Raw genomic sequence first — 19,742 nt, forward strand, 5'->3', positions numbered from 1 at the left:
GATGGTGTTAGGGATGGTACTGTGATGGTACATGATGTACCATGTACCGTGAAGGGAAGGCTCACATCGCCTCACGTTACGAGGTTCACCCATTTAACCAAACAGCACTTATCCCGATATCCATAACACGCGGTTATCCTTCCAGAATCACAGTGCTTACATTGTGTCATACCCTTAGTTAATAGAAACAACTGGATAGTGAAAATTACTATGAGTGAAGTACATCGCATGAGAAAACTTGAGCACTTTTTGTACACTTTGAAAGACCTGGACAGAAAAGATCCGCAACAAATAAAACGAGAGACTCCACGTACCACAATCGACATTAATGTGTAATTGTAGGTAGTATTCACGAATACTACCTATACAAGTACACGGTACAAGTATGGGCACATCTGTTGCACCCACGTACGCAAATATCTTCATGGGGGCACCTACACAAAAAAAAAAAAAGAGAAAAAGAAAAAAAAAAACCCCGCGCCACTGTAAGGTTGGAATTCGTAGTGGGCAGAGTGTAAGACTGAGTAGAGTTTGTTCGAACTACACAGATTATGCTGGGAAGCACGACGAACTCTGCAGCACACTTGCCCAAAGAGACTACCCAGACTCCCTTCTAACCGAATTCCCATCTCAAGGCATTCACACTCAATCGAAACGAAGTTCTGAAACACCGAAAAGATCCTGACACGAGTCAAATAACCTTGATCACAAGATATTCCAACGCACTTCCACAACATCAAAACCATTATACAGAAACACGAGCCCCTCCTCCAAAGCAATGCCCGCGAAGGTGCTTAGGACTATGTTCACCCATCCAATACAGGTAACATACCGACGCGCGCAAAAAGAAAAAAACATACAAAAAAGAAAAAAGAAACGAAAACAAGCAGAACCCTTTGTCAATGCCAAAATCGGAATGGTGCACACCAAGTACAATGGAACACGCCCTGCAACCTCCCGCACTGTAAATCATGAAAGCACGTTCAACACGTCCCACACACGTCCCACTCTGTTAACCACGCATTCACATGCACAAGTCGCAATGTCATATACACTGCATTGAATGCGGCGACTGCTCTATGCAGTACATTGGTGAGACCGGGCAACGAATGAACAACCACCTTACCGGCCATAGAACAGACATCTGGGTCATTGCACGCGAAAGGATCCAATGAGTGCGCTCGACCAACCACCATTGGAGCCGAAAAAAAAATTGTGGCACGCTCTGGTTATCAACAATGTCACATGACAAAATATTTATGTCCAGTGGTAGGCGTTGTCGCTCCAGGCGCCGTTAAAGAGTGAGTTCCTTCTAAAAACCACCAATCGCCCGAAAGTTTGTAGCAACGCTCCGCGATCTCCTAGAGACTTGGGGTGTGTTTTAAAGTGTAGAAGGTGGTCTATTTTATAATCGCAGCGAAATTTCCGCCTTTTTACCTTCCCCCGTTATTGCCTGCGGAAGCCGTCACGAACAAAATTTTCGCCTATAGGTTTGCGATTTTTTTTACGCCTGATGGGTCAGGTGAATTTTCGTGAATATTTTTTGGCTGGTCGCTCTCGTGATGCTACTCATGTAAAAAAATCTTCAGAACTGGGGATGTAGTTGGTAATGTATTAAAAATTGGTAGAAGAGCCATTTTTAGCTAAATCTTGAATGTTCGGAGGCGAAATTCGGAATGAGGAGGTCGGTTTGGAAAAATATAATTTACGTCATTGTATGCGACAGACCTTCCCATACAACATATCAAAAAATCTCTAGATTATTTTTTGATAAGTGCGAGAAAAAAAAATTGTCGACGGATACGTCGCCACCCCGCTGGGTGAATTGGCACCGCGCTCGTGCTTCCGCACTGAATGTTGGTGGTCCCTGATAGTTTCCTTTTTCTGTTTGCTACGCATGTCTCGTTCGTCCATATGTAAGCCGTCAAGTTTCTGTGACTTCCACATGAACTTACTTAGTCTAGACTATAGTCTTAGATTGAATGGAACAGTTCAGTTCCTCTTGACGTGTATTTGCGTAAGTCTTACTTAAAGCGGTGAGACTTATCTTTTTTTTTCTGTCACATTTCGTTACCATTATCGTTGCTAGAGCCCTGTACGGGCCCGGGCCTCCGACTCGGCCCGCGGGCTGGGCCGGGCTTGTTATTGGCTGTGTGCTCTAGGTCGGGCCAACACCGCGGGCCGAGCCCGGGGCCAAGAAGAGGCGAAAGCAAACATGTTTCCAAGAGTCAGACTCGACCGGGTCACGCAACTAATCCCATACAATGGAGGACTATGCTTGCATCATTCCTGTGCATATATTTGCAAAAACAAGCAAGGGACACTGCATTATGCGTATGATTCGATCCTCTATAACATTCTCAAGACCACTTTACATTGCTCCTGACTCCTCACGTATTTCACAAGAACTTTCGCAAAGCTTGGTTAGAGGGGTAAGGATTGGGAGGAGTTTGTCGACAGCATCCTCACACACAGCAGCCCGCGTACCAGCTCCCGTGGCTCAGTGGTTAGCGTGCTGGCCATGTCACGTCGAGACTGGGAGGTACCCGGGTTCGAATCCCGGTGCCGGCTGTGCTGTCTGGGGTTTTTCCTGGGTTTTCCTCAGACGCTTCCAGACATATGTCGCCACAGTTCCCTTAGAAGTCGGCCCAGGACGCACATTCCCCCAGGGCGTGAGTCGTGACGTTGCCCACATACGTGAGGCCGACAACGGCAAGCCCTACCACCACCAGCCCGCGTGCGTCCTGGATTTAGTTTGGTCTCGTGCTGTTGTGTTGTTAAACCGACCGTTCTTGTATGTTTGTGATCGTGTCTTCTCTTCTTATAAATTTACTTATAAATTTGTGTGATAAGCTCTTGAAACGCGTGCGTCACGTCTTGAAATACTAGCCTGGGATATACGCGCTGAGTCACCGGGCCCTGCCTGGCCGGTCTCTATTCACTGGGCCATCGGGCCGGGCCGCATAAAAGTATGAAGATCCGGCCAACTTTTCCGGGCACGACCCGGCCCGGAAAAGTTGGCCCGTGCAGGGCTCTAGTAGTTGCCTCTCAACCCACCACACTCTAAGAAAAAAAGGAGTACTTTTACTCCTTTTGGGGAGTAATTGCATTGGCACAAAAAATAGTCCCTTTCGGGAGTAAATGCACGGGAGTAAATGAATGTCACAGAGTGAAGACCGCATTTCACGCGCTGTTGTAAGAGTCCCAGGTACATAATTGGTGCGCATGCATGAAAATACTTTGAAACAAACTGTCAACGGTGATATATCGAGTGATATAAAATCTTGCGCCATACTGGGGCACAATTTGCGGAGAAAGATGCGCTAACTGTTTCTTACTCTGTGTGACTGGAAAATTGCTACGTTGTCTGAGTAATACAGCCTTATGTCGTTCAAATTGACCAGGGGCACATATTTACGTAGACTGTCGCATTCAGGAGACCATTCGCGAAGTTTAGTGACAATTTGCAGTCCTGGGGAGTAAATGTCGGGACTAAATGTTGGGTTAGGGGACTAAAATGGGGAGTAATTGCAGACTAGGGGAGTGGAAGCTGCAATTACTCCCCGTTTTACTCCTTTTTTTCTTAGAGTGCATGTGTCTTGTTTGATAGAACAGCCCACACAACCCACGCATACGCTGCCCTCCTATTCTTGCCTTTAGGTAATCTGGTTCAGATGTTTATTAAAGAAACCCACCTGGTGGAAGTGCAGAGATCATCCGAGCTTCCTGATGGTCTCGCTTCGGCCATCGTGCACAGACTGATCGACGAACGCGACGCTGAATATTTCTACTCGACGCGTCGCGTCCAGCCTTAGCGAAGCCTTAGCGAGACGCAGATTCCCTCGAGGAAACGTGACGATGTATCCGCGTCGGCAAAAATTTTTTTTCTCGCGTTTATCAAAAAATACCCTCGAGATTTTTTTATATGTTGTATGGGAAGGTCCGACGCATACACTGACGCAAACATTATTTTTCCAAACCAACCTCCTCATTCCGAATTTGGCCTACGAACATTTAGCGAAGATTTAGCTAAAAATGACTATTTTACCAATTTTTATTACATTACCAACTACACCCTCAGTTCTGACGATTTTTTTTGCATGAGCAGCATGACGAGATCTACCAGCGAAAAAATATTCACGAAAATTCAGCTGACCCATCAGGCGTAAAAAGATCGCAAGATTACACGAAAATTGCGTTCGTGACGGGTTACGTAGGCAATGATAGGGAAGGTAAAAAGGCGGGAATTTCGCTGTGATTATAAAATAGACCACCTTGTACGATTTAAAACAAATCCCAAGTTTCTAGGAGATCCCAGAGCGTTGCTACAAACTTTCGGAGGATTGGTGGTTTCTACAAGGAACTCCCCCTTTAATGGCGCCTGCAGCGACAACGGTTACTACTAGAGCATAAATATTTTGGCATGTGACATTATACATCCCTTGGTGCCACGATTTTTTCCGGCTCGAATAGTGGTAGGTCAAGCGCAGTCATTGGATCCTTTTGCGTGGAATGACTCATCTACGACAAACTCTTCAAAGCAGTCGGCGAAGACCTTAACGTTCCTGGTCAAAATTTTGACAACATTAGACAACATATTCTAGACACCCCGATTTCAGATCCACGCATGACAGACGTGACCCATAGTCTTATTTCATATATACAAGTCACAAGGCACCCTAGAACAGACTTGTACAAAATACTGCGCAAAAGTATTTAAAATAAGATACTAAATACTCTACGTAAAAAGTATTTAAAATAGAGTACAAAATACTCAAAACTGAAAGTAATTTGAGTAGAGTACTAAATACTCTAAGAAGTATTTAAGATACTCTTTAAAGCACTTTAGTATTAGCTGTAAGTGAAACGCGTATTCTGAACGTGGACAAATGAAAGGAATAAACTTCATCAGCCATGCTGAAGCATATCTTTCATTTGCAACGTCTTGGTGTCAATGTTTGGTGAACTTTGATGAATCCAAGTAAACTTTGTTGATATGTTCTGAACCAATTCGTAATCCGTCCTGTTTGTCCGTTCGGGTCTTTCACCTGGTGCACGTGTTTATTGGTTTGGTGACCAAGGAAATAAATGCTGGGATTCTCTTGTACCTAATCCCCTGGTGATTCACCTGGCAATATGAATAGGAACGGCTTTCTGACGAAGTTGGCTATTGACAAGCAAGGTGGGACCAGCCTATTGTACAAGAGGATATGACAGATTCGCGAATTCCGGAAAAAAGAAAGAAGAAAAGAGGGTTAAATTCCAGTGAGCTGAAAATCTCGGCACGGCGGGAAATGTGCTGGATATGGCTTGACCAGGAAGGAAAGTACTTTGAGTACTGAGTAGCAAATACCAAAAAAAAGTATTTTAAATACATTAAAAATACTTGTCGCAAAAAGTATTGAGTAAAGTACCAAAATACCGGAAAAAGTATTTAAAATACTGTATTTTGAGTACGTACTCAAGATACGTACAAGTCTACCCTAGAAACACTTCACAAATAAAATACGCCCAAACCTTTTTTCTTCTCTTGCCACATGCGTTCTCCGCATGCCACAACTGCGTTACAAATGTCTACGCAAAAAAGAAAAAAAAAGAAAAATGAATCAAAGAAAATAAAAACATTGCTTGTTCGGAAAATTTCCCCACGTAATCACTAACCTCCTTATCTTTCGGAATGCTCGCCTATTCCTGCCTATTGTGCCGTTGTTCGTGAACTTCGTATTTTTCTAACCGGCATGGTGCAAAGATGCCTTCATTCGCGTAATCCCCTCCACACTCTATAACAAAGCGGCCATTCACCGCGGTCGTAAAAGCCTGAACGGAACCTTCCATCACCCTGACTGTTGAGCGACAGTTCGCGTGAACCTTTCACACGTCACGCCTAACCCTTTAAATGCCATGCCGATGATGAGGATGGTGCCCACAGAAGCAGCCACTGTTTGAAATATGGGCGGCTCTTGTACTGAGGCACTTCTCTTCATACAACAATAAGGACATACCTATACCTATTCGCGCTCCAACGGAGATGACTGTTTTAACGCGTTAGCATTAGGAGTGTGAAAATGGAAAAAGCTGTATATAAGTGTGTGGTGCGTCCGTGTATGATATTGTGAAGCCTCAGGGAGGTAGAGGTATAAGTGGACGTGTAAATGGGATATAAGACATATAAGAGGGTAAAAATGGAGGTAAATGATTTGAAATTGAAGTAGTCGAAGGGAATTAAGAGTAAGAGGTAAGAGTAAGTGAAGGTAATTGAAGTAATTACATCAAATAAATGTAATTAAAGGAAATTCAATGAAATTCAAAATTATCGTAGATAACCTGCGCTTACTTTCGGTAATTAAATGGCAATTATAGGGTAATTGAAAGCAATTCAGGTCAGTTAAAGGTTAATTAAATGCTAATTGAAAGTGTCGAACCGGAAGTCGAGTATTGACCGGAGGTGGATATCAGGAAGTCAGGTTAAGCTGGAAGTTGAGTTGGACCAGAAGTGGATACCCGAAATCAAGTATAGACGGGAAGTGGACAATCGGAAGTCAAGTCAGAGGGGAAGTGGACAACCGGAACTGAGTTGGACCGGAAGTGCATACCCGAAGTCAAGTACAGACGGGAAGTCGACAACCGGATGTCATGATAGGCCTGAAGTGGACAACCGGAAGTCAAGTCAGACACGAAGTGGATACCGGAAGTCAAGTTAGACCGGAAGTGGGCAACCGGAAGTTGGGTTGAGACGGACAATCAGAAGCAGACCTCGGCAAAACTCACTCATGAGCGCACTCACTCATGCTCACTCACGCTCCATTCGGCTAATGAACTGAGCGTGAGTGAGCGATCCTAGAGCTGAGTAGGCGGTGAGTGAGTCTGAGTGGGCGAGCCGAGAGCTGAGCAGACCATGAGTGAACCTGAGTGAGCGAGCCGTGAATTGCACGGGCGGTGAGTGAGCGTGAGCGAGCGGGCCGAGAGCTGAGCGGGCTGTGAGTGAGCATGAGTGAGCGGACGGAGAAGTGAATGGGTAGTGACTGAGCGCGAGTAAGCGAGCCAAGAGCTGAGCGGGCAGTGAGTGAGTGAGCGTGAGTGCGCACTGGGTAAACGTGAGTGCGCGATTTGAGAGTTGAGTGGCCAGTGGCTGAGCGCGAGTGCGCGAGTCTGGAGCCGAGTGGCCAGTGGGGCTATGAACTGAGTAGTGAGCGGCTCATTTGCATACGATCACTAATTAAATAAACATCTTAATTTTTAAATTTTACTTCGCACGCTTGCGGAACCTCTGTTTTACGCATCAGGACCTTCAGTGAAAAATATTGCAAGAAAAAAAACAAAAAAACTCGTCGACACTTAGGGATTTTTCCGAATAATTAATAGGTTTCGGTTTACATATTTCTTGCGCGGAGCAGTGCACCAATGCTCTCTTTGGATCAGCCATCCGGCTGTCAATTTCGTGTTTATTCGCTCGGTTGACACATGGGGGGTGATGGAAGATAAGGAACAGCCGTACGACCGCAAGACGCTTAGCGGGCGGCGAGTGAGCGTGAATGAGCGAGCCGAGAGCTGAGCGGACCTCCTCAGGGGCCTCCCCCCCCAGACCCCCTAATCTGTAGAACCTAACCTGGACTAACCTCACTAAAGTGGGGTGATGAACCAACAAAGGTACGGAGGATGGTATAGCAAACGTATTAACGACTATTAACACCCTATTAACAACTCAACCGATTGAGAAAAAAAAAAAAAAACAGCGGCCCAACACATTTCGAGGTTATTGGTTACAGAAATGGGTGTGAGAAAACAATGCATCCTTTTGATTCCTAACAAGACCCATGCTGGGTAAGCTTTTAGTACTTACACCCGGAATCCTGTACTTCGAGCTCGTGAGGCTGAGTCACGCGTGACCCTATGGAAACTTGCATTACGCATTTGTACATACTTGTCAGAACTGTGCAAAACAAATGTAACGACAAAATGAAAAAAATTCAGTGGCAGTTTAGCGGTAAGTGCGAGAGAAATGCGCTAGCATTAAACGGATTTTCGGTCTAAACCCGACATCCGGTTGTCCACTTCCCGTCTATGCTTGACTTCTGGTGTCCACTTCCGGTTATCAACTTCCGGTCTAACCTTACTTCTGATCAGACCCCGGCAGTTTTGACTTTCGCTCACTCAAGTTCACTCACCACCCACCCAGTTTTCCCCTCCTCCTCCTCTCCCTCTATAGTCTCCTCTCACTTCAGTACATTATTTCGCTTTCGAACGCTCCGGCTAATTAGAAAAAGCCATAAGCCCGTCTACGGAACTACACCCGAGTTAAATTCAAGTTAAGGGACCGTTGATCTCGGTTCAAGGGTTAATTGGCATAGGTGAAACCCGGCGTTAGTGACTCTAGGGACACTGTGACGCTTCAAAATAAGGAAAATGACGTTATGAGTGCACGAGGACAGAACATAGACTATGGTGAGCTAGAAGGTTCTAGCTCACCATACATAGACATTGGCAGACAGAACGGCCATTTCCCCGAGGATGAAGAAGAAGAAGAAGAAACATCGTTTGTCCCTTTTGTCCTGGACATTATCCTTAGTGGCTCACGGCCATCATCCCCTTGAAAGAAGAAGAACATGCTGAGATGCCCTGTCTCGTGCACGGAGCTCGTCCTCTTCGTGTTCACCAGTTCCCAGTCGAACCATCGCGCCACTTGAACCATTGCGATTCGGGGGACCATATCGCCTCTGCGACTGACAAATTCTTGACGTTTGCACTCGAAAAGCCTCAACCATGTCGTCCACAGAGCAACAGCAGCAGCAACAAAAGACCGGTAAAAGCTTCTTATCGTTCTAGAACTGCTTCTTAAGACGTGGAGGCCGAGTGATAATGAAACTTATTCTATATTGCAGCCTCTGACAAGCGAAAGACTTCGGCCAAGATGCTCGTAGCGCTGTTCCCCAGAGTAAGATAATGTTGAAGATGCTGAGTGCATGTTTTCTTTTACGTTGACAGTTGTAACGAAGACAATAGGAGATCACTCTCACTGGCAAAATATCACTGCACTGCAAGCTTCTTCAATTGCCATTGGTAGTACAAAATACACAAAGCAAATTCTCGTCAGAATGGATGCACGGAGGACCTACACTGTTAAAACAGAACTTACCACATAGCACGCTCCTAGCCAACCATCATTTCTAATGATATCATTCTGTGTCCTGATTTGTTCAAAACAGGGGGGAGGCGCGTATCTGGGACAAGATAATCTGTCCCAGATAGGCGCCTCCTCCCATTTTCAACAAATCAATACACAGAATGATATGATTCGGAATGATGGTTGGCTTGGAGCGTGCTATGTGGTGAAGTTCTGTCTTAACAGTGTATGAGTACGTCCTGCAATGTATGCGAGGACCCATGGTGTACATTCGTTACAATACGTTCTGCATTGATGTAGAGAAATCGGTTCACAAGCACCGTTAGCACGGCTTCGGGTGCGATGCTTGAACCACTATATCGGGTGTTTGCACATGACGTCAAACGAACGCGTTTGGTCGCCATGGTGGTGGTTCCTTTTTCAGCGGAGCTGCCGGGATCTAGCATTTGCTCGAAAACGAAGCCCTGAATGGTGTTTCGAAATCCGGTCGCGTCTGTACCTTTTATCACGAAGACATCCGTTCGCACATTTTCTTTTATGAACATTACATGGCTGTTGCATTGAAAAATAGCGAAATTTGTCATTTTTCTATGCCGTTACCGCGAAAAGTGACCACCAGTGGGAGGAGCTTAGGAGGTCACGTCACAATGCGACCTATAGGTGAAAACTCCCTATATGGATTGACATGAACAACTAAAACCTACATAAAGTCATGTAAACTCAACCTACATAAATTCATGCACCCTTAGACTTTCAAGAGTGCAATCCTCACGGCCTTATAACTCGCTTCTGGCACGCTGGCAGAATGATCCACCCAGACTGCCCTTTGACAAGTTACGTCTAGTTATTCGATTGCTGCAGGCTTTCGCTTTGTCATCTGCAGATTCCCAAAACTGCGGCAGTGTTGTTGGAGTTCTTCATAAAGCGCGAAAGCAAGGTGTCCCTGATGCGTGACCCGCTGTCTCATTTTTGTCAAGAGGAAGTTGTCCTTCACGCTCAGGAATGCCTCATCAAGCTCAACAAGCAGGTAATCAACTACGAGGACGTGCGCGACATGGTCGAGAACCTCGTCGGACTTCACGCGATGGTGAGGCAATACGAGACAGGATATTCGCACCGTATTCACACGAACGACGTACCCCCAGAATACTCCAGCGGAAAATGCGAAGAGCTTTCTCGCCAGCTCTCAAACTCTTTCATGCATGTCTTACCTTTTCATGGACTGCGAACCATGGGGAATACCCTGCTGTATATACGATTATTGAAAGGTATATTCCACTTCAGACGACAGGGAAAGACTCCGACGGTTTGCTAACTGCGCGGTACGTCGCTCCCGATACTCAGGCAGCGTGCGGCAATGCGGCGAGGAACTTCTGCTGTGTGTATGTTTTTCCCTCACCTTCCACTGGAATATTCCGGCAGTATGTCGCTCGTGTAACAATACGACCAGGAAATTGCGAGTGTAACATGCCGCGTTCGCTTAGTGTACGAAGAAGGATCCCGATGTTGCCAAGGCACTGGCGGTGACCATCCGCAAGCTTACCATTATCGTCGGCGAAGTAGCAACTTCCTTGGAGAAGATAGCTGAAGTGTCTGTCACCGACTGGATGGGGATAGGAGACGCAATCGTTCATAAACTCGATAAGGTGAGAACTGTTGGCAAAAATCGCCTCATTGGTACAAGTTGTCAACCTCTCTCTTGCTTGCGCCTTTCCGTTGCAGTTGGACATTCCACCGCAACCCGTTTTCACCACGTTTATCCCAAAAATGCGTGACTTCGAGAGCCTCAAAATGCTGGGAGCCGGTGGCTTTGGGTAGGCATCTAGGGCAGTACTACCGTCTAACCGCAAAACCAACTGATCCGCATTGTGACTTCACGGAAACAGTTGCGAGCTGTCGTATTTCTAAGCCTTGAAGGTATATCCAAGTACAGATATACTGCATCGTGGTAGCTGCTGGCGTTGTAACGCTATCATTCACTCTTGGCCCTACTTTTGTGCACTAAGAAATAAGGATGCAAGACCGTGTGATGCTGTAGCTGTCCCGATGACGTCACTTACTCCCGTCGAATCCGAAACTATGAATTTTTGCGGGTTCTTTCGAAAAATCGAGGAAGTGTGTAGTGGTTCGACGAAGATTTAACGGAGAAATAACCTTTTTTTTTTTGCAGTGCTGTATATCTCGCCAACTACAAACCAGCGAACTTCGTAGCTACGGTTAAACTGGTGGCCATGGACCGTTTCAGCAGGCACAAGCAGGCGGCCATGGACAAAGTGGTCGCCTCTGTCGTGCGGAGCCCATTCTTGGTCAAGTATTACTGCTGTTTTTGTGTCAAGGTAAATATTCGTCACATCTTTCCCGAGGCTGAGGATGCATCTTTTGTCTCCACAGCGCTTATATTGCGCAGTGATATACCGGGTGTTTGTTTTTATCATTTACAGAATTTTTATGAAAAAGAAAAGTTACCAGAGCAGCGCAGAATGTCGTTTTTGAGTTCTACGGCCAGGCGAACATCCTCTCGAAGAGAGTATGTAACTACAAGATGAATAATTACCCTAAAATTTATTACCTCTTTAATTAGGGAATGTTGTGCAAAAGCAAGAGAGCGGAAGGGGAGCAATCCTCGTTGAAAGCCAGTCGATCCTTAAATAATCCAGGAAAGAGTGCGTGCCACGAAATATCCATCGCTGAATTTCGGTGCATGCAAACGAGCCAAAACCGAAAGTGTGTACCTCAAGGGCGCGTTATCTAGAGTCACCAGATAAGCTACGCTTCAGAGTACCGACACTGAGTTCCAAGAGCGAGCATGCGCCATCTTGTTTCCGCGCCACGCTGCCCGCGCGCACGATGCCATCTATCGTGCGTGGGTGAAATGTTCCTTTGGTTTACAAGCAGCAGTTGACGGCCTTGACATCACCTTGACATCTTCGGGACGCTCTGGTGGACAATACATGGATTATCGCACAACAATCATACACGCTTCTCTATCCCAAGGGGGAGGATTATGTTAGCAGTCTTTTATCCTCAACTGTGGATGACACCGGTGTGGTGCCGAAACAAGATGGCGCTCCTGCTCTCCCTTGGGCCTCAGTGTCGATACTCTGAAGGGAAGCTTATTTAGTGACTCTAGCGTTATCTACGCCGACGGAGTCTCTTACCTGGGCCGGAAAGCGGTTTATCTAACCAGCAGCAGATCGGCACCTACTCCAATCATCTCCATCGCTCCAAATCACGTGAGCGCTGTGCTCGCTTCGTTCCCGGTCGGCGTGGCTTCGGCTCACTTGAGTTTCAAAATTCGGGGATGGATATTTTAACGCACGTGCGTGTTTCAGGGCCTTTCAACGAGGATAATCTCATTCTGCCATCTCGCCTTTGCCGCAATCCCCCAATTAAAGAGCTAATTGATGAATTTTTGGTAATTAGTCATCTGGCAATCGCATACTTTATTCGGGAGGATGTCCGCTTGGCCATATAACTCAATTAAAAAAAAAGACATCCGTGCTCCTCGCACAGCTTTTTATTAAACATTTTCTGAAGGATAAAAAAAAAACACCCAGTATAGCGCTGGTTGCTATACCACCACCATTAACCACGAATATTAGAACGAATGAATTTTTGTTTTATAATAGACTGCTGTTCGTTGTCGAGTCAGTTTTTCTTTTACGCCTAGGTATAGGACATGTGTAGAAACACAACGTGAAGCTTTCAGGTTCAGCGCAGATTTAATTCTTGGTCATTCCGACGAAAAGCCTGAACGAACGAAAGAAACGAAAATGATGAAAGTGTCGTCAAAGTCTGCGTCATCGTACTTATTCGCTTTCACGTGTTAGTGGTTTGGGGTGTATAGCTAGCTCCACGATTTTAAGAGCCAAGTATATATCTCTTGCTACACCTTACCTTACGTTATGAGGAACTACGGTAGGAACTACATGAACGACACCGCTTTTCAGGAAGCATATGTCACTTTGATGGAGTATGTCCCGGGGCTGGACCTCATGCGTGTTGTGACCAAGGAGGAATATATGAAGATCGATGCCGTTCAGATAATCATGGCGCAGCTTATCCTTGCCATTGAACACATGCACCTGCGTGGCTTTCTACACAGGGATATCAAGGTCTCCAAGTAGGTGTTCGCAAAACCGACGTTACTCCGGTATGTCACGTGGACGATGACTCCTTCTGCATTGATCCGAGCGCCATGTTTGGTGGTGGCACTTGTCACAACTCGCTACACACGCGCTGGAGACAAACGGCGAATACAAAGCTAGGGCCGTATTCTTAGATGATCCTCGGCTTGACCCTCCACTTCAGCTGCACTTCGCAACCGGTTTTGCCATTCATGAATGGACGCAGGCTCGGAGCGACCCCTAAGCAGTAAAAAAATCCCACCTGGTACCTCTAGGTAGTGGCGGTGCTTCTTTGAGCGGTCCTCTAGTCGAGTTTGGTGGTCGTTATGGCGTTATGACTCCACAGGACACGTTCTAACCTAAAGAAAGTCACGTGATCGTTTTCTGCGCCATAATTATGTTCCCGACCTACATTCCCGAGGTGCTAGGAAAGGAATCTCGAGACGGAAATTAGGGTTGGAATAAAGAATGGTTGCACGAGGAGGTATCTCCCGGATGCAGCCTCGAAGGCCAAGGGTTCCTCAAGTGGAGACGTGCTTCCTTCTTCCGCTCACATGAGTCCAGGATCGTTTAAGAATACGTTCGTTCAATGCGCAACCGGTGAAAATGCACCCTCATTATCGGAAACAAGTTTATATACGCTCAATTTTGCAGCATGCTCATCCTCCCTGGAGGACGTGTTAAAGTGATCGATTTTGACACAACGAAAGTCTGCAACGGTCACTGTAAGCACCACCAGAAGGCGTTACACACTTTGTTTTGCAATCATGCGATTCCCATTATCGATATTGCAGTCGCAAAGCGAATGCTCCGTGGCTACTTCCGGAGGACACCGATTGAATTCAACGACGGTGAGTCGGCTGGAACCATACCGTACATGGCACCGGAGATACTGAAGAGGCGCCCATATGGTAAGTCGCTGTCACGTGCGAAACGATCTTTCGACATCCTCCAATTTCGCAGGACGAGCAGCGGACTGGTGGTCATCAGGGATCGTAATGTACAAGTTGATGACCGGCCGCGTCCCATTCCGAGGGAAGACCAAGCAGTTGCTTCGAGAGCGGATCATCACGGCACCCCTCAAATGGCCCCGCGTTGAAGAGCACCCGCACTCGGCCACGACAACCGCCAAGGACATGACCTACCGTATGTTGAAAAAGAACCCGGTCGAGCGGATGGGATCTAAAACTTACGCTAGTCTCAAGACTCACCCGTTCTTTGACAACTTCAACTGGAAACAGCTTTACGAGAAGACGCAATTATGTGACCTGCCGGTCATTACGGAGATCATGTCCGCGGACGCGGAGCGCGAACGCAAGAGCGGCGCGGATTCTCAGGACTCTCGAAAGCATTTGCAGATCGAGGACATGACGGATGTCAGTTCCAGCAACCAGAAGCCCCTTCTCTGCTACGCATCACCCTCATATAAGAAGCTAGTACTAACGGCAAGTGTTTGTCGTAACTGTCTTTCTAGTACAGAGACTGGAGGTGCTAGTTGTGCTTACCAGCCGGTTCAGTACGTGTAGAACGCGAAACCCTCCTCACGCACGGGCTCAGGCACGTCAGTGTGAGGCATGCTGTCGTAGATATGCAACATGCATAGCAGGCAGAAATTTGAGCTGGAATCCCAAGTGATCCAAGATCCACTTGAAAAACAAGTGGACCCACTGGGAAATCAAAATGGAACCATTTTGTTTTTGAAGTGGATCCACTTTGGTACCGGCACAAATTTCTGCCTGTGATACTAATGCGGAATCTGTTGCGTTCAATATCGACAGCTTTCATAAATTAGCACTGGATACTAGCCTACTAGCAAACTTGGTTCTCTCGGAACAGCGATTCTTCTTGGCAATGTAAAGAACTACATCCGTGGGCTAAGATTGTTGAAAGTGGTATCCCCAAAGAACAGTTAAACAACGAGGCAAACGTCTTTGGATGGGAGCCCCCCTATGACACGAACAGGTGGTGTTCTTCAATCTGACGCTTTTGCTTCATCCTACCCATCGCCGGAACTGTTGAATAAAGCGCTTACGTTGATGTTTATTTACTTTTAGATTAAGGAAAGCAAAGCTCAAGTAAACGTTAGCGAGTCCTTCATGAACACCTCTGGGATGACAACTTCTGGGATCGATTACCAGGCCACGACACCAGCACAATCGTCCCTTCAAACCGCATGCAGTAGTAAGTCCATACGCGGGAATTTTCTAAAAATCATTACCAGGCAGTAGTGGCTGGGATGTTGTCCCAAAGGCGCATAGGGGGGTTGTGAAACCCACATCTGCTTTTCTGGCTTTTTTGGACTTGGCTATTGTGGGGAGGGTGTTCCATGATGCTTGGGGGTCGTGCTGGGAAAATGCCTGTCCATACGAACATTTGTTGAGTGATTTTCTGGAGAAATACCAAGTCAGTCTGAAGGAACTGCAGACAGTGACGGGAAAGGTTTATGGTGGGGGTCTCCAAGCGGACAGGTGGACTTCTGCTTCGCTCAGAGAACCCATTTCAGTACACTGATTGTACAGCTCGCATCATAATGAACTTGAACGCCATTCCGACCTGCGGACCCTGGAGGTGCTTAGTATGAACAACGGCGGAGGGTGTTTCGCTAGTCATGAAGATCATGGAGTTCATGGTTAGACGGGTGATCCTGGCTATATGAAGGCGTTACTTTCTGCTAGGCGCTGTCAGGGTGTCTTTCCTCACGCTTCGCAGGCTGGAGCTGTGTTCAAGTTGACTTTGACGCAAGCCGTACCTGCCCGATTCCACATGGGCTTATTAAGTATCCATTATACCAAACGAAGCGAAGTTTCTATGATTCTCCAGGGTCCGAACAGCGTATGAACAGCTCCTTCTTCCCTTTGAATCCCTTTCTGGTTTCGATCGTATCCAAAGCTGCGATGGACCGGAGTGCTAAAAGCGATATTGAAAACATGACAAAAGAGAATGGGTCTACATAATTGACGAACATAGTAGGCGGAGGCAAGTCTAGCTGGTGTGAGCTTCAAGTCAACATATGTCTGAAGAAGGTGAAACAAGGGACACTGAATGGATAGGGCGAAAGGAAACCACCAAACTCGTCATGTGCATGATGGTCCGTCCTCTCTGTTTGGTACTCTCGTGTGTTCAGCTATTTCACGATGAGAGATGAAAGTCACTGAAAAGGTTAGCGAACTGTAGGACTCGAATCCACATCTTCTGGATTGCCAGTCCAGGGCTCTACCAATTGAGCTAAGCTAACACGCCTTCTCCGGGTGCGTCATCTGAAGGGACAAACCAGTCAATTTCTCTCTCATCGTAGCACTGAGCATCATGAGCACTCTCTCTCATTCTCCCTTTCACTCCTTCATTTTTGCTCACTCATACACACATTCATACGACGGGATCGACGCAGGCGGCAACAGTTGAACATGAAAGAACTGATGTTCTGAGGCCGGAACAACATAGAAGGGACAAATTCTGAGAGAGAGTGTCCCTTCCATGTTCCCCTTTCATGTTCACCTATTTCACATTAGACTGAATGATATGCTGTCCTTCACGTTGTTCGTGTGCAAAAAAAAAAAAAAAAAAAAACAGCGGCAGATCGTTTAGCTGCTCTGGAATTTTGCGTTACAGCCATAGACGGAAAGGATGTCCAGTCCGGTGCCGAAAAGGTTGACCTCATTCTCTTCAGAAAGAAAAAGTATACCAAGTACTGGAGCTTCGGATTTTCTCTGCGACGGGCCGAGGGTGAAGCCCCCAACAGTTACTTCATCTACGTGGACGTGAGTTTCAGCCAACTCACACCCACTACGTATGGTTCCTGCATCCGAAGGAATTGCTTCGTTCTTTCAGAAGGTAACCACTGATAGTCCGGCAGACCGGTCCCAGTTACTTCCGTTGGACGTCGTGCTTTCCGTGAACAGCACACCAGTGGCCGACGTGCCGCTCGGAAAAGTGCAAAAGATTATCAGCAGCTCGGGGGACCAGCTCGTGCTTTCGGTGATGGCCTCCAGTGTGTACCGGTTACTGACTACACGTCGAGACATCATGGGCGTTATGAAAATGGTTGCCAAAGATACCGTAGTACTGTCTAGAAGTCCCACGCTGTGCACCGGCAACCAGCCTTATGGATTGGACTTCGCTGACGTGAAGGTCTGGAACGAGGACACAAAACAGTACGCCAGGGTCTTCGTAGTGATGGTAAGCGATACTCTGATTGCATGACCTGCACCGCAGTTTCTCCGCTTTTCTCCTGTAGCACGTCACTTCGGCGGTCGTGAACAACCGCAGGCTCTTCCCTGGAGACGTGCTGACGCACGTCGACGGTACGTCGCTGGACGGTCTCACCAGGGATGAGCTCATGCGTGTGCTGCAGACGGGCGCTAACGAAGTGACCATCAACGTCGTGGCGTTGTCACCGCTTCGTCAGAAGCGTCTCAAGATTAGCAAGCTGAACGAGACTTTGATTACAGATGCGAATATTCCTAGCAAATCAACTGCTGCAGAAATAGATACCTGAATGGAAGACGTCAAAACTACTTTATAGCAATACAGCGTTCGATGAATGAAAATAAGCGAAAGTACATATGTGTAAAAGACCTACCGTGTCCTGGTGTTTCTGTATAGAGGGCGTTCGCTTGCCAGTTTCCTTTCAGGCAGGAGAGATAGTACAACAACTGCATCATGGGCGTACCGAGGGGAGGGGAGGGAGGGGGGGTGCCACGGGAGTGTCACGAGAAGAGTGGCAGCGGCGTCTGACGATGTCTGTTGACAGCAACGTATGGTGGTATTGTTCCAAGAGAACTGTCCGGTATGTCACGTGTTGTGATGCTTCCCGACATAAGTATCCTATGCGAACAGTCTCTCGACCGTCTCATGTTGAATAGATGCAGCTTGCGTCGATCACGTCGTATGAATGTGCGTATGGGAACGTGAAAAAAAAAAAAAGAAATGTTAGTGAATGAGAAATGAAAAGAGAGTGAGTGAAAGTGAGTGAGTGAGAAAAAGGGGGATGAGTGAGAGTGCTTGGTTTGTCCCTTCAGATGACGCACCCTTGAAAGACTCCGGGGAGGTGTGTTAGCTTAGCTCAATTGGTAGAGCCCTGGACCGGTAATCCAGAAGATGTGGGTTCGAGTCCTACTGCTGGCTAACCTTTTCAGTGACTTCCTCCTTTCACCCGAAAGCCTCGTTTGGCTGCGGATGGTGTCTTGCGTTAGGGTTGTGTAGCGTTTCTGAAGGGTCGTTGAAGAGCTGTGCAGCGTTGTGATGGGGAGTTGTGATGGAGGGTTTTCAAAAGTTTTAATGCTAACGCCTTTCCGTCGGATCCACCAATGAATTGACCGTGATTTTTTTTCTTTTGTATTGACGTGTTCTTGAGTAGGCTGTTCCGACTTCATTGGGCCTCACATCTCCATATTTGGCGACGGAACTCCCCAATCATCAAATAAAGTTGTTTTCTTCCCCACAGCGGGGCACGTGACGGGAATTGCGTAATAGCCTAATTCGGAAAAACCGGCCGCCAGAGGGACCACACGATGTTCCGTACTAAGTGCTACGTGCCGCCCTGCTTCATACCTCTCTAGCTCAACCGCCTCAATGGTGACATCACAGGTGACATTTGACGTAACTCACAACCAGGAGCGTAGCCGAGGGGACTTAGGGGTTCACCCCTCCCCAAGGGGAATCCTCCTCCCTCTAGTAATGCTCCCATAAACCGGAGATGTGCTGTAACTACCTTTTAGTAGTCTTGCGTCAAAATGTAGTTATTAGTATCACTACATCACAGCCGCACTAGTTAAAACTACTCTGCAACTACTAGGATGTAATTGTTGAACTACATTTGTAACTACTCTGATATAGGGAGCGGGAACACAGTGAGCTGAATGACCCGCGCCTGGCATTGTGGTTAGTTGCCCGTACACGTGACCGGTAAACGTCACGGCAACACGTCATGAAAGATGGCGTCATCCATGCCCGTAACATATCTTACCTGAATACAGATAGGAGCACTAGACAACATAAACTAAATCCATAACTAAACTTGATAACTAAACCCATATAAAATCCTATGAACTGTTGCCACATGCTGACACTTTTCGCCTGAAACGTCTTCAGGTAAAGGCAACAAGAGGCCCTATTCTCGTCAAAGTGGTCGGCCTCGATTACTTTGTATCTCGCCTGGAATTAATCGTTACGTGAAGAAGGCGTGAAAAACAGAAATGAACGTCACGTGCCCTCAACCACCTCAACCACCACCACCACGAATAGCCGAGCACTTGAGCATGTACTCTTCATGCTTTAGGTACGTTCGATTAGGCCTGCACTGCCTGAACCAGTTCTGGTGGTGCTGCACTGCTGGTCAGTTCAACGGTAGTGCAAAGTAATGGCGGCAATGGCAGCAGAGGACACAAGGCAAATAATAGTTAACGTAAATTCTCGAACGTATCCCGAGAGAGCCGGAAGAGACGTTTAAATTCCAAGTCGAAATAAGGATTCACTACAGTTTCGGTGTACAGTGG

At 46.9% G+C, this 19,742-nt stretch overlaps 1 protein-coding gene across 2 annotated transcripts; it reads left to right on the forward strand.

Moving 5' to 3' along the window:
* The first annotated feature begins 8,606 nt into the window (after positions 1-8,606).
* LOC135370156 (microtubule-associated serine/threonine-protein kinase 3-like) lies at positions 8,607-17,815 on the forward strand. 2 transcript variants are annotated; one of them, XM_064603852.1, is made up of 14 exons: positions 8,607-8,800; positions 8,880-8,932; positions 10,005-10,208; positions 10,606-10,767; positions 10,844-10,935; positions 11,292-11,457; positions 13,072-13,244; positions 13,903-13,973; positions 14,043-14,159; positions 14,212-14,693; positions 15,303-15,429; positions 16,858-17,006; positions 17,077-17,424; positions 17,483-17,815. In XM_064603852.1, the coding sequence occupies exons 1-14, from the start codon at positions 8,761-8,763 to the stop codon at positions 17,741-17,743; spliced, it is 2,445 nt and encodes an 814-aa protein (XP_064459922.1). In that variant the 5' UTR covers positions 8,607-8,760; the 3' UTR covers positions 17,744-17,815. The 2 variants fall into 2 exon arrangements, with proteins under 2 accessions (XP_064459922.1, XP_064459923.1); XM_064603853.1 differs by having other exon boundaries at positions 17,080-17,424.
* The last annotated feature ends 1,927 nt before the right edge of the window (positions 17,816-19,742 follow it).

Source organism: Ornithodoros turicata, chromosome 10 (genome assembly GCF_037126465.1).
Source record: "Ornithodoros turicata isolate Travis chromosome 10, ASM3712646v1, whole genome shotgun sequence".
NCBI classification, from domain to species: domain Eukaryota; kingdom Metazoa; phylum Arthropoda; class Arachnida; order Ixodida; family Argasidae; genus Ornithodoros; species Ornithodoros turicata.

Excerpts from the sequence above, each read along its gene's own strand:
- LOC135370156 (XM_064603852.1), top strand. The coding sequence starts at position 8,761 with ATGTCGTCCACAGAGCAACAGCAGCAGCAACAAAAGACCG. Across the intron at positions 14,160-14,211 it reads ACTGAAGAGGCGCCCATATG|GACGAGCAGCGGACTGGTGG; the intron begins GTAAGTCGCTGT and ends CCAATTTCGCAG. Across the intron at positions 15,430-16,857 it reads CCTTCAAACCGCATGCAGTA|CCATAGACGGAAAGGATGTC; the intron begins GTAAGTCCATAC and ends TTTGCGTTACAG.